At 33.3% G+C, this 13,890-nt stretch overlaps 2 protein-coding genes across 2 annotated transcripts; both read right to left on the bottom strand.

The window, feature by feature from the left end:
- Positions 1-213: 213 nt before the first annotated feature.
- On the bottom strand, positions 214-1,143 carry LOC126505758 (olfactory receptor 187-like). The gene has a single exon (XM_050148997.1). It carries the CDS (start codon positions 1,141-1,143, stop codon positions 214-216), a length of 930 nt encoding a protein of 309 aa, XP_050004954.1.
- Positions 1,144-8,622: 7,479 nt separating this feature from the next.
- LOC126505729 (olfactory receptor 5AC1-like) lies at positions 8,623-9,546 on the bottom strand. The gene has a single exon (XM_050148961.1). It carries the CDS (start codon positions 9,544-9,546, stop codon positions 8,623-8,625), a length of 924 nt encoding a protein of 307 aa, XP_050004918.1.
- Positions 9,547-13,890: the final 4,344 nt, after the last annotated feature.

The following is a 13,890-nucleotide window of genomic DNA, read 5'->3' as shown; positions in this document are numbered from 1 at the left end:
TTTTATCATAATATAATGCTTGATTATGTCTTTGCATGATTGAAAATACACAAAAAATATTAGAGAGAAATATACCTTTACAGATTAATTCATTAAAATCCTAGAATAGGTACAATTGGAAAATACTTTAGACTATGAACAAAATACAGCTATATTAAGACAATACAAGTTTGTGATATTTTGATGAATAGACAACAGATAGTAACATGGAACCTAAACATTTCTCTTTAAGAATTTTGACAGTGAATCTTTGATCTGCTTGTTTCTCAGACTGTAGATAATTGGATTCATCACAGGGATTATGACAGTATAGAATACAGAGTCCATCATGTCTTCATCCTGCCCTTTTTGAGATGCAGGAAGCAGATACATGAAGAGAAGAGAGCCATAGTATAAAGACACAGATAAGAGATGGGCCCCACAGGTGGAAAAGGCTTTCTTTATGCCTCTGGCAGATTTCTTTTTTAAGACTGTACACAGAACAAGCGTGTAAGAGCCTAAAATAGTTGAAATAGTAAATACTTGTATTGACCCAGAAAAAATAAAAACAATTAGGTAATTAAGCGAAGGGTCAGTACAGGAAATCTTTAGCAGTGGCATAACATCACAGTAAAAGTGATGTATTATGTTGGAATTACAGAAGGTTAATCTGAATAACATGCCTTCATGAATTGAAGCATGAAGGATTCCAGTTACAAAGGTCAAGACTAGCAGACGTACACACAGTCTGTTTGTCATGATCACTGGGTAGAGTAAAGGCTTGCATATGGCTGCATAACGATCATAGGCCATTGCTGCCAAAAGAAAACATTCCATGGTTGCACACATTACAAATGAAAAAAACTGTATCATGCATTCAGAAAGAGAGATCAGTTTACTCTTAGCTATGAAGGTGAGAAGCATTTTTGGTGTTACGGTGTATGATAACCAAGTATCCACAAGGGCTAAACTCCCTAGAAATAAATACATGGGGATGTGAAGGCCAGGGTCGTTCCAGATGAGAGCAATCAGACCAAGGTTCCCCACAATGGTGATGAGATAGATCACCATGAATAGCAGGAAGAGGGGGATTTTCCACTGTGGCAGATGAGTGAGTCCTGTGAGAACAAACTGTGTCAGCAATGTTGCATTCCCTGTTCCCATGTCCTCACTGGATGTCCCTGCAAAAAGGCAGCAAATTTCAAATGGTATTCACTAAAGACTTGTTAAGTATATTTTTCTAATGGATTTGAAATACAGCCAAATATTTGTCAGAATGGCCTTTAAATTTTTTTCAGTTTGAATATAATAAATGGAAATTATTTCTAAAATTTAAGAAATAATTTCAATTCATTAATATAAATTTTAACATGTGAATTTTTTAATAGATTTAACAATACCATGATATTTCTAAAATTTTATGAAATTTGTGGAAGATCCATTGGTTGGGTAGGAAAATTCAGTGCCTGCATCACAGACTTACTGCCATTGCAAAGATTATAAATTATTAAATTTATTGTAAATTATTGCAGAAATTATTAATTATAAAGTATGCTAAATTTTATTATTCCAGTCAATTAGCATATATTTCCTAGATGAAATAAATACATAATTGATAATGGCAGGAGGAAATATCTCAAAATTAATTTTAGTTAATTATATAATAACAACAAAGTGGGGTTCTGGGAGGGGAAAGAGATTCAACAGTATAGGTAGCTCCTTATTCTGTACAGAAGCTTCCAAAGCAGATTTTATATCAGAGTTGTCTGTGAACATATATTCAAAAATAAATTGGGAGAACTGCAGTCAGGTTGTAAAGTAAATGAAAAAAAATTAAATAAATAAAATAGAATAAATTTATAAAATGCCTGCCTCCCTTTATGGCCTTTGAAGGCTGACTTTGCACTGGATTGGCCATAATGCTGGCTAGGTTTTGTTCTCAGAATATGACTAGGCAATCCTTCCCAGTTTGATTAAAGGCCTAAGGGTGGCCAGGACAGACAAAGGCCATATTGCCCCTATAGCAAGATCCTCTTAATCAAATTAACTTTTCATAGTAAGCCGTGTTACCTCCAAAGAAAAAAATATATATATTGAGAGATGTAGCTACAGATATTCAGTAATTTATAAACATTTCTTTATTGTTTACATCTTCTACGGATGATTTTTAAATGCAATTGAAGTTAACCAGTATGTGTAAATGGTCATTGGAAGATATTATGAGGACAAGCAGATAAACTGGAAATGATTCATAATATAGAGCCCATACTATGCATTGTTTTAAGACATAAATTGGGTGTTTAATAAAATAGAAATGACATACTTTGGTAACTGTATAGAAGGTCTTTTAGAATGTAGCTTCAGAATTTAGGTGCACTGCTCTCCTGTTATCACAAAGCAAACAGGAGACGTTAGCTTAGTTTTTTTTTGGGGGGGGGGCGTGGGTCTACTAAGACTTAATCATGATTATATGTGACTGCCTGCATTCCTTTTTGCCCAGGGGCAGAGGCCAAAATAAAGGATCTGGTTGAAGGAGTGACTAGAGATTTCCAAGTGTTGAAAATTAAGAAATTTGTAATGCCTTAGGTGAAAGCACCTTACTGCATAGCACAGAATTTATATAAAAGAACAATGGTATTAATGAGAAGAACCATGCAGAGAGGAAATAGTATTAAAAATGAGAATTGATGTGGAATATTGCAGAAGGTATGGAACAGAATTAACATTTGTTCAGTGATTCAAGACTTACAGTAAGAAGAGCTTTACAACAAGGGAAAGACAGTGGCTGGAGAGAAGAGAAAATTCTAGAAAGACTAAAAAAGGCCATTTTGGTAGAAGAAAGAATGAAATGAAGAAAAATAAGTGTACAATAGTGGTATAGAGTGATAGCTGTGGAAAGGGAAGACAAAGAATAGACAGGAAGTAATAGAAGCCTGAAAATTAGAAGAAGCTGCAAGTTTCAGAGACTTGGGATTAATATTTGTCTTAGCCTTGGTGTTTATTTGCTACAGCTAATACTGAAATTTTTAATGAAGGTCACCATCACATGAATCTCTTTTATACAAAGGAACTTTAAAAAACAGAAAGCACCAAAGCTACACAGAGTAACACTGTCTCGAAAACAAACAAACAACAAAACAAACAAACAAACAAAAAAACTAAACATAAAAAAAAGCAATAGCTTAATTTTTAAAAACATGCCATTGAACTAAACAGAGTTCTCAAAAGGAACACAAATGGCCTAAAAACACTTTTTAAAGTGTTTAAAGTTCTTAGTTATGAGGAAAATGAAAATCAATACTAACTTGAGATTTTTCTCTTACTATAGTCAAAATAGCTAAAATTAATTAAACAAGTAACAGCATAGATTGAAGAGGCTTCAGAAGAGAGGAGTGCTTATTCATTGCTGCTGGGAGTGCAAACTAGTACTGTCACTATAGAAATTATGGAATTATGTATGGTGCTTCCTCATAAAACGAAAATAGATCTACCTCAAGAACCAGCAATATCACTCTTAGAATATATACAAAGAGTCCTATATCTTACTACAGAAGTACTTGCTTGTTTTTGTTTTATACAAGTGAAAATTTATTTTCCTATAGAATATATATTTGTAAAACATAAATATTAAAATTTCCCTCATTCTGTTTGTGTGGCATGCATAAATACACATATAGTCATTGTCTAAGATTTCTTCCTATGTTATATGCTGATTTTCATTATAATTTAACGAATTAAGAAACATTTTCCTAGAAATCTTATAATATTTCAACCTGAACTTTTATTAAAACACACTCACTTCAACTGTATTTTTTCCTATTGTTTTGTTTTAACAGAATAAAATTTATTAGACCGACTCCTATATACTGATGATAAACATGGTATCAAAATTAGTAAATTTTAGGTAAATTCATACTTCTTCTATAGATGTTCAATCATAGCAAAAATTCAAATTCTCAAATAGGTCAGCATATGGGACATAATTAAATCATAAATGTAAGAAAACTTAGTGAGAAGAATTTCTTGCATGTTTCCTATATTTATCTCTCTGTATGTGAACAAGGATATATAAAAATAATACTCCATGAAACATATTCTGTACATCTTCTCTGTTATATATTTATTCACGTATAATATAAAGTTTTACATATTACCTTAAGAAATTTTTGGAGGTAAAATATTACATAAGGTAGTGAACACTTTCATTACTCACCTTTAAAGACTTAGTCAGAATATGTGACTAAACAGAAAACAGTTCATCTTTGTACTGGAAGTCATCAGAATCACTGCTTATACTGCAATCATTACATGGATCTTTAAACTGAATTTTAAATTAACACTCTAATCCATGAAAATTTAAAAGTCAATAGTTTAAAAATTAAAAGTATCATTTAAGAAAACAATTTAACATACTTTGATTATTCATATTCAGTCATGAAATTCATATACATACATATATATATGTATATTTTGTTGTTGCAGCTACCTTCATATATACCAAGGTGTGTAGATATTCAAAGTCAAATATAAAATTATTATTAAAGAAGCAGCATTTTTAATTCTCTAGGGAAGGTACAGTGCATGTTATAGAACTTTTTTCTAACCATATCTCAAAAGACAGTTCTATTATCTTTGGGAGCACTGTGCTTTCCAAAGCAGAACACAGTGGAACTGGAAGGCAGCACCATAGATAGAAATTTTTCCCCTGGTGACACATTTAAAAGTTTCATTTCCCAAGCCCATTTCTAAAGCCAACTTTAGTTACATGAATTTCCTTTCAATAAAGAATCTACCAATTGCATCACTGTGTGATTTTTACAGAGAGTGAAGGGCTAAGAGAACAGAAATTCCCAAAAGTGAGGGTTCTCTGGAGGACCAAGTGAGGCTGCTCTACTGGGCACTGTGTGTTTGGACGCCTACAAGAAGTCCAAATTGGTCCCTCAGGGCATCACACACTTTATACTAATAAATATCCAATGCAGTAAGGTTTAGAATTTTAATTCCAAAAATTCCACTTTATGCTATTGTTTCCCCTGGGAGATGGTAATATTGACAAGTTTAGACAAACTGTACAGATGATATTCCATCCTCTGAAGGCTTTGACTAGGATGGTTTTGTGAAGGTTAACCAAAATATGAATTATGGCTAGAGAACTAAATGCCAGCTGCTTAAACTATGGGGTTTGATCCCATGTGGAATCATGACACAGTGCCAACTCTGATTCACAACAACCCAAAATTGTTTTTTCAAATTCAAATAAGTAGTGAGCCTGAGGTAATTGTGGCAGTGATTGCAAAGTTGCAGTGGGACAAGTCTTGGTACTGAACTAAGTAGAACTACAGACAACTAACGCAAGTGGGAGAAGTTGTCTTCCCCGGGGAAGCATGCATTTACTGGTTACCCAACAACAGTCATCCCTAAAAGCACACACTGAAGTAGCATTATGCAGACAGAGCAGGTTGTGCTTGTGTACTTAGGACTATATATACAGAAACAATTTAAAAGGGGCCGTAGATTTGAAAGAGAGAAAGATGGTGTATATGGAAGACTTTGAAGGGAGGAAATGAAAGGGAGCAATGATGTAATTATATTACTATAATTATATTATAAAGTCAAAAAGTAGAAGAAGTAATTGTTCTTAAAAGTACACTTTAATCATGACAAGCAAAACCAATGAAGTCATTGTTGAACAGCTTCATTCAGAGTCCAGACTATTTATGAATTGTGCTATTGTTGGGGCTCATGCAAAGTTTTCTGCTCTTAGAGAACAATGGTTTAGTTGATGAAAGGTTTTTAATTTTCTCTTAACATCATTCCTCATTGCATCAGAGATCTGAAATGGATAAAGTTAAGTTCTAATAGATATTTTCTTCAGATATCTATCTTGCATTTGCAAGACTATTTGATTTGCTTCCGTTTGTTAGTAAACCTGTATTTTATAAAATATAGCCTATAAAGTCAAAGAGTACAACTAGTCAGTAGACCAATACTCATGAACATTTCCATTCAGCAGTCATTTCAGGTGAATTCCTTCTTGTCTTGCAATAATGGCTGTTTTGTGTTGATGTTATAAGCATCTAATGTCATTTCCTTCAACTTGAAGAAACTGTTAGTGTTTTCCATCAAAGGCAGTCTAATGTGAGGAAGGGAACTTTATTACAAATAAGTCTTGCAAAATTAACATGTAAAATGTGTGACTATAGAGACAAGATTATATAAATATATAAAATACACTTGAAGAAATAAATTTATTCATGAGTTTATAAATAATTTAAAGTATTTAGACCAATACTTTTAAAGGATCAAAAGTAAAAGGTAGAAAAAATGATTTCGCTAAGAATAAAGATAAACTTCTTAAGGAAATGTTTACTTTAATATTTGTAAAATGAATCTCATAGGCTATATAATATTGTAAAAGTTTCCTACAAGTACAGATCAAAATAAACAACAATAAAACCAAATATTATCATAGACAATATTTTTAGAAGAAATTTTGTTCTTTTGTTATTTGGAAACTTAAAATAGAGACTCTGAAGGCTATAATAAAGAAATTATACTACTCTAAAAATGTATTTTATCAAGAGATTTGTGATAGATGCTATTTTTCACACCTAAATATTTAGCCAAAAATAAGGCAAACTTCTTGGAATTATTGAATTAACAATTCCTAAATTGCTTTTTATTTATTCACAAAGAACTTATTTTTTCATTAACTATGAAACTTTAGTTCTCCTTTTTTATGATCATTTTCTTTTGCAAATGTTTGCAAAGGAGCCACATTGAATGAAGAATATAACTACATTCTTCATTGTTGATTCATCCAATTCTATGTAATAAATATAAAGTAAAAATATTGTAAGAATAAATTCTTAACCAGTTTGAGAAGTGAGGAAGAATTTATTGCTATAGATTTTCATTATCTTCCTAGTAAATTTCACATAACTGATATACTTTCCTTACCTTCCAATCAATTATTGTGACGGTGGAAATGGTGACCACAAGACCAATTTTTAACATTTCTTTTACTATACCAAAACATTCTAATATTATAAATTCCTGAATACCTCAAAACTTGAAATATTAATAAAAAATATAAATTGAGTTAGAAGCATGAGCAATGATTTGTTTTAATACTTTATCATTTTAAACTTATTTCAATTTTCAATTATCTTCCTAAAATCCCCCAGCATTGTTCTGAACTCTTTATTATTTCTTAAATGTTTGTCCTGAAATTCTAAATTTCTTAGGGAATATACTCTACCAAGAGATGGAGACTCATTTTCACCACTCTGCATGTGTCAAAAATGTAAAAAGCCACACTGACTTTTTTGTCAAGGACAGTGGGGTGAGATGATTCAACCATGTTCTTGCTTCAACTGAAATTATCTTTTCTTAATAATTTTGTACTGCAACAGGATAGGGTCATTTCAGGTTCCCTATCCTCAGCTGCCCAAGGAACTAACTGGGGACATCGCCTAGGGCTCCTGGGAGCCACTCTAGGTTCAAGTCTCTTGCCAACCCTGAGGTGGTTCCCTTAACTAAGAATTGTGCTTCTGTGCTCCCCTATCCAACCTTCCTTTATCCCAATCATCCTATTTCCCCAAGTTCCCCCCATCCTCCCCTTGTCACTTTTCTCTCCCCATCTCCTCTTAGCCCCATCCCACTCCACCCCCAAGATCCCAATTTTCTCCCCGGCAATTTTGTCTACTTCCCATAGCCAAGAGGATAACTATATATTTTTCCTTGGGTTCACCTTCTTATTCAGCTTCTTTAGGTTCACCAATTATAGACTCCATGACCTTTATTTATGGCTATAAAACAATTATGAGTGAGTACATCCCATGTTCATCTTTTTGGGTCTGGGTTACCTCACTCAGGATAGTGTTTTCTATTTCCATCCATTTGCATTGCAAAAGAAATCAATTTTACAATTCATTTCATTCATGGAGAAAGCTAGTTCATGTAAGATACACTTTAAGCACATGAGCTTTTTCAATCTACTACAAATAACATTTCATATGCTTTTTTTGTTATCTTTAGATGATATTTTATAGAAATTTTTACTACTTTGTTTAATAATTTAACAAATATGTATTGAATGGTGGCTTTATGCTAGTTACTGTTGCATACACTGAATGTTTAGGGAAAGACAAATATCAATAAAAAACATAAAAAACCATAAAAATAATTTTGTGCTGTTTCTAATTAGTATTTCCAATTATTCCTTATCAATTTGGAATTCCCTAAGAGTACTTAAGCCAGACAGTGCCCATCTTTACAAGCACTCAGGGAGGCAGAGGTAGGCAGATCTCTGTGAGTTCGAGGCAAGCCTGGTCTATAGAATGCATTCCAGGACAGCCAGAGCTACACAGAGAATCCCTGTCTTGCAAAACCAAAAAGAGAAAGATACTTAGTCTGCAGAAGCTAAATGCTCAGATGCAAAAGCACGTAGTGTTTGTGAATGCTGTGACTGTGGGTTACATTGCCAAATTTCACTGGGAAGTGTAATGAGAAACTCATTTCCTTCCCAGGGAGCTCAGGAGAATCTGGTGACCTGGCAGAACACATTCTAATCCATCGTTCCACTGATTGCCCTGCCCTTTTCAGAAGGAAGAAATGCTCTAAAAATTATCTCGCTGCTATTTATTTCTTCATTTTCCTTCTCAAGGCAGTTATTACCTCTTTGTTCCTCAGACTGTATATAAAAGGATTTAGAAAGGGAATTATTATTGTGTAAAACAAAGAATACATTTTGTCATTATTGTCACTTGACCCCGACCCAGGACGCACATACATGAGGAATAGAGTGCCATAAAACAAAGACACAGAGAGCAGGTGGGAACTGCAGGTAGAGAAGGCTTTGCTTCTGCCTTTCTCAGACTTTGTTTTCAAGATAGCAAAAAGAACATAAAAGTATGAAATTATAATAGTCATAAAAGTAAAACCTTGTATAAAAGCTGAAAATATTAAAACCAGAAGGACATTAATTGTAGGATCAGTGCAGGAAATTTTGAATAGTTGCAAAATTTCACAGTAGAAATAATGTATGATATTGGATTTGCAGAAATTCAATCTCTCTAACAAACCCACATGAATTGCTGAGTGCAGAAAACCAACAACATATGAAACATGTATAAATCGCATACAGAGGCTATTTGACATCATCATTGGATAAAGCAAAGGATTACATATAGCCACATATCTGTCATAGGCCATTGCCGACAGAAGGAAACATTCTGTGGTTGCACTGGATCCAAAGAAATAAAACTGGGTGAAACACTCAGCCAAGAATATTTTATGATCCTTAGATAAAAAATTGACAAGCATCTTGGGGTTCACAGAGGATGAAGCACATGCATCAGCAAAAGCTAAACTTCCCAGGAATAAGTACATGGGAATATGAAGGTGAGGGTCCTTCCAGATGAGAGCAATCAGTCCAAGGTTGCCCACCACAGTGATGAGGTAGATGATGAGGAACACCAGGAAGAGAGGAACTTGCAGCCTGGGCTGATCTGTGAGCCCTAGCAGGACAAGCTCAGTCACAAGAGTCTGGTTTTCTACTGTCATGTCTGCCCTGGACAATCACTGGAATGAAATAACAAGTAAGGAACAGTCAAAGAAATGTCATAACTATCATGGCTTGTGCCACTGACGTATTCCTAAAGGGAGCTTCTTGGTTCATTTGTATGTACCTTTTTTCTATATTTGTTAACTTTCAAAAATTCATAATCTATTTTTAAGTTAAAATATATATTAGCATCATGTCTTTTTCTTCCTCTTTATTCCTCCAGTGTATCTCTTTTTACTCTCTCTAGTCCTCAAACTCTTTTTCTTTTTTGTTTATATTTTTATTTATTTATATTTATATATCACATATATTCCTAAATATATAAGCACAATATTTTAGTCCGTATAGTGCCTACTTTTATATACAAAGTATATCCTCAAAATAACTCACTTAATATGGATGATTTGTTTTCAATATGACAGGTTTTAAGAATTGTGTTATTGCCTATATTTATAATTCAAACATAGAAACAGATTTGAAGATTTTTGTAATTTCAATAATGTAACATTCTATTAATTTCTGTATTTTCTGTTGCTTTATAAATATAAATGTAATATAAATATAAAATTAACTATTTCCATGAAATAAAGATTTTATTTATGACTAATAAAGAGTATCTGAAGGAACTTGGTTTTCTTAATTTTTTCTTTTCAATATAAGGTCTTACTATATAGTCTTTGATGGCCTGAAACTTGCTTTGTAGAATAAATCAACCTTGAAAACACAGAGATCCTCCTGCTTCTGTCACCCGAATGCTGGGTTTGCAAATATGTGCTATTATTTTCTGCTTAATATTTTTGAAAAGGACAAAGTTCCTGGAAGGATGTATGTGCCTCGTTGTGTTTTTTCCACACTTGCCAACTTCCTTAATTATAGGATCATATTTCCAATGCCTAAGAAACATGAAAATATTGTATAATGAAAAAATTGTATAAAAAGGGGAATATACAATTTTAAAATATAAATAAACACTACCTTTCTAGAATTTAAAAATCTCCATAAGTAACCAATTGCGAAATGTCAGGTTATTTTCACTAAAAATCCATGAAGAATGAATGAGCTTCAAAATTCTTACCTGTATATCGTACTAAAAGAACCATTAAATGAACAAGCCCAACAATGCTCATATTATTTCCTTTATTTTAGCAGATTGTAAAATGATCACAGCATTTCCCTATTCTCTTTTCTCCATTTAAATCCACCCAGAAACCCCTCCTTGCTCTCTTTCAAGTTCATGGCCTATTTTTCATTAATTTTAAAATGATTTTAAGTTGAGAATTTTCTTATTCTAAATATAAATTAAGTAATATTTCAGCATGAGATTGTACTTCAGTTAGAAAAACTTATACAAAACTTATATTCCACCTACTAGAGTAAGAATATCCTTATTAGCAGGTATGAACCATGCAAATAATACTGTTGTATAAAGTTTTCTCTTCATAAATTATAGTCTTTGAATCACAAGATGTATAAGGATCCTATTATCATTACATTTGTTAACCACCAATAGTCCCATTATCCATGAAATCAAATAGTTTTTTATCACACATATACACACAGACAAACACACAGAGACAAACATATACTAAAGTCAAAACTTACTCAATTTAAAAGCAAAAATAAATATTTGAACCTCAGATAGAAAAATGTACACACAATTTGAAAGTGTTGAAGCTTTCTAATCATTCACTTATTTTCTCACACTGAAAGTTTATATCCCTACTTTCTGAAAATTTCGTTGCCTTCAGGAACAACAAAATGTCTATTGCTTGTATTTATGTGGGTAATTACTTGCGCTAGTAAATATTTGAGGTGCTGAGTTTCTTTAAGGTTATTTAGTACTTTAATCTTGGCTTTGTTATCTGCAGACACATTGCAAAGCAATAACAGAATTCTGCAAATCTTTTTTCACTCTCACCTAAATCCTTTAAAGCAATAGAAAACGGAACACTGCTGGTTTTCAGGAAGAAACACAGAAAGTATAGGATGAAGCAATATTATTTGTGTGGACATTCCAGACCAGGAGACATAGCAATTATTATTTCTATATCAAAATGGTTCTCTTAAACACTTCAAAATTCCCTGTATACATCCCAGAGATCCCCAGGAGAATGAAGTCAAGGTTGTTCTGTGCATAGTGGAATAATCAACAGATTATCCACGTAACTAGTTCCACTGTGTGTCCTGCAGTGGCCTGTTTATAAAATATCAGGGGATAAGCTTTGGAGAGAGATTCCTCTTTTTTACCCACTTTTTCTGATCTTTTTATTTCATCATTTTATTGAAAGTAATTTTTTTCGTATAATACTTTCTATGATCCCCTATTCCTTCAAGTTTTTGTCCACCTCTTTTCCCATTCATATCCACATCTTTTCTGTTTTTCCTTAGAAAACAAACAAGCATTTAAGGACTAATAATAAAATAAAATAAAACAAAAACAATTTGAAATAGGATAAAACAAACAAACAGAAGAAAAAGAACTAATGATCAACCAGAAAGGGCATATAAGTACAGAGGTACACTTCATTTCAATACACAGCAATTCCTTAAATCAAAATTGACATGCAAAAATCCAAAGCCTTCAGGACACAAACGGAAAATGGACTGAGAAAAAAGTCACGGAAATAACAACTTTCACAATGTACTAAAAAACGTATTGTGGTAACTTTAACCAAGCAAGTGAAAAACTTATTTTTTTATAACTTAATTAACACAGTGATTTCTGCTTAGAAATACCAAATGTGCCATACACTTCACATATTTGTTGAATACACCTCCACTGGCATTCTCTTGGACTTCCTATCTCAGGGGACAAAATTACTCAAAACAAACAGAAAAATATCCTCGAGCCTTTGCCTCAATACCTTCATTTCCACCACTGTCAAGTTTCTGATTTTTATTAATGTATAATAAAAATAAGTTTTTTCTCTATTTCTATAATTGATCTAAAAATTCTAAAGGCTGTCCCTTGGAAGTGGAAAATACTGGGAGAGAAGAGAAATGTAGGCCACATGTTTGTTTCCAGCAGATCAGCACTGAAATAATCACACAGAAACTGTATTAGTTCCAATACCGTATGGCCAATAGCTTAATCATATTTCCGGCTAACTCATATCTTAAATTAATCCATCTGCATTAATCTGTGTATCACCATGAGGCTGTGGCTTACTGGGTAAAATTCCAGCATCTGTCTCTGGTAGGGCTACATGGATTCTCTCTGACTCAACCTTCTTTCTCCCAACATTGAGTTTAGTTTTTCCATGCCTACCTATATTTTGCCCTGCACAGCCCTAAGACAGTTTCTTTATTAAACAATGGTATTCAGAGTATACATAGGGAAATCACACATCAGAGGAAGATGGTGTAAGATATGCAACAGTGGTCTACTAGGATTTCCAGGGGATAAATTGAGGAAAAATGAATGACAAATATCAGAAGAGGTGTATGATGGCTGCCATCTTTACTTTCAATAGGAAAGTAAAATAGGATACTTTGTGTATCAGAACAGGAAAGTAGAGTCTTTCCAGATATTATCCATGAATCATGAATCTGACCTGGAAGGGTTTGTAAATTCTGCTTGAGTTTAGTGAAAAGCAAGCTTTCATTCATTATGCCTATGGAAGGCATCTGTTGTTGCTAAGACTAATTAGTTCATAGTGGAAAGGCTGAAAGGAAACTGAGACTCTTCAAATACAGTTGGGAACAACTTAGATGTTTTTCAACTGATGAATGGATAATAACAATATGGTACACATACACAATGAGTTCTACTCATCTGAGAAGAAAAATGTGATCCTGAAATTCGCGGGGAAAGTAATGAAATTGGAAAATATTGTAGTGAGCGAGGCAATGCAAAACATGTTCTCTCTTTGCAGATCTTAGCTCAGAGGCTTTAGATTTGAGTATTTATCCTGATAACTACAGAAGCCAGGAACATAAAGGGAGACAATGGGGGAAAAGGGAAAACAGAAAAATTCTAGAGAAGAGGATAATGTGACACAGGAGCGATGAAAAGGAAATTTAAAAAAAGTAGGAGAGGTTGTGGAGAAAGGGGTACACTTAATCCATTGCTGGTGGGAATGCAAACTTGTACAACCACTCTGGAAAGCAGTGTGGCGGTTTCTCAGAAAATTTGGGATCAACCTACCCATGGACCCAGCAATACCACTCTTGGGAATATACCCAAGAGAGGCCTTATCATGCAACAAAAATATATGCTCTACTATGTTCATAGCAGCATTGTTTGTAATAGCCAGAACCTGGAAACAACCTAGATGCCCTTCAATTGAAGAATGGATGAAGAAAGTATGGAATATATACATATTAGAGTACTACTCAGCAGT

The sequence above is a fragment of the Alexandromys fortis genome, unplaced genomic scaffold (genome assembly GCF_014885135.2).
Source record: "Alexandromys fortis isolate MF-2015 unplaced genomic scaffold, M_Fortis_MF-2015_v1.1 scaffold_4, whole genome shotgun sequence".
Taxonomy (NCBI): domain Eukaryota; kingdom Metazoa; phylum Chordata; class Mammalia; order Rodentia; family Cricetidae; genus Alexandromys; species Alexandromys fortis.
The sequence above is the reverse complement of the archived record's forward strand: the minus strand, read 5'-3'. Positions and strand labels throughout refer to the sequence as shown.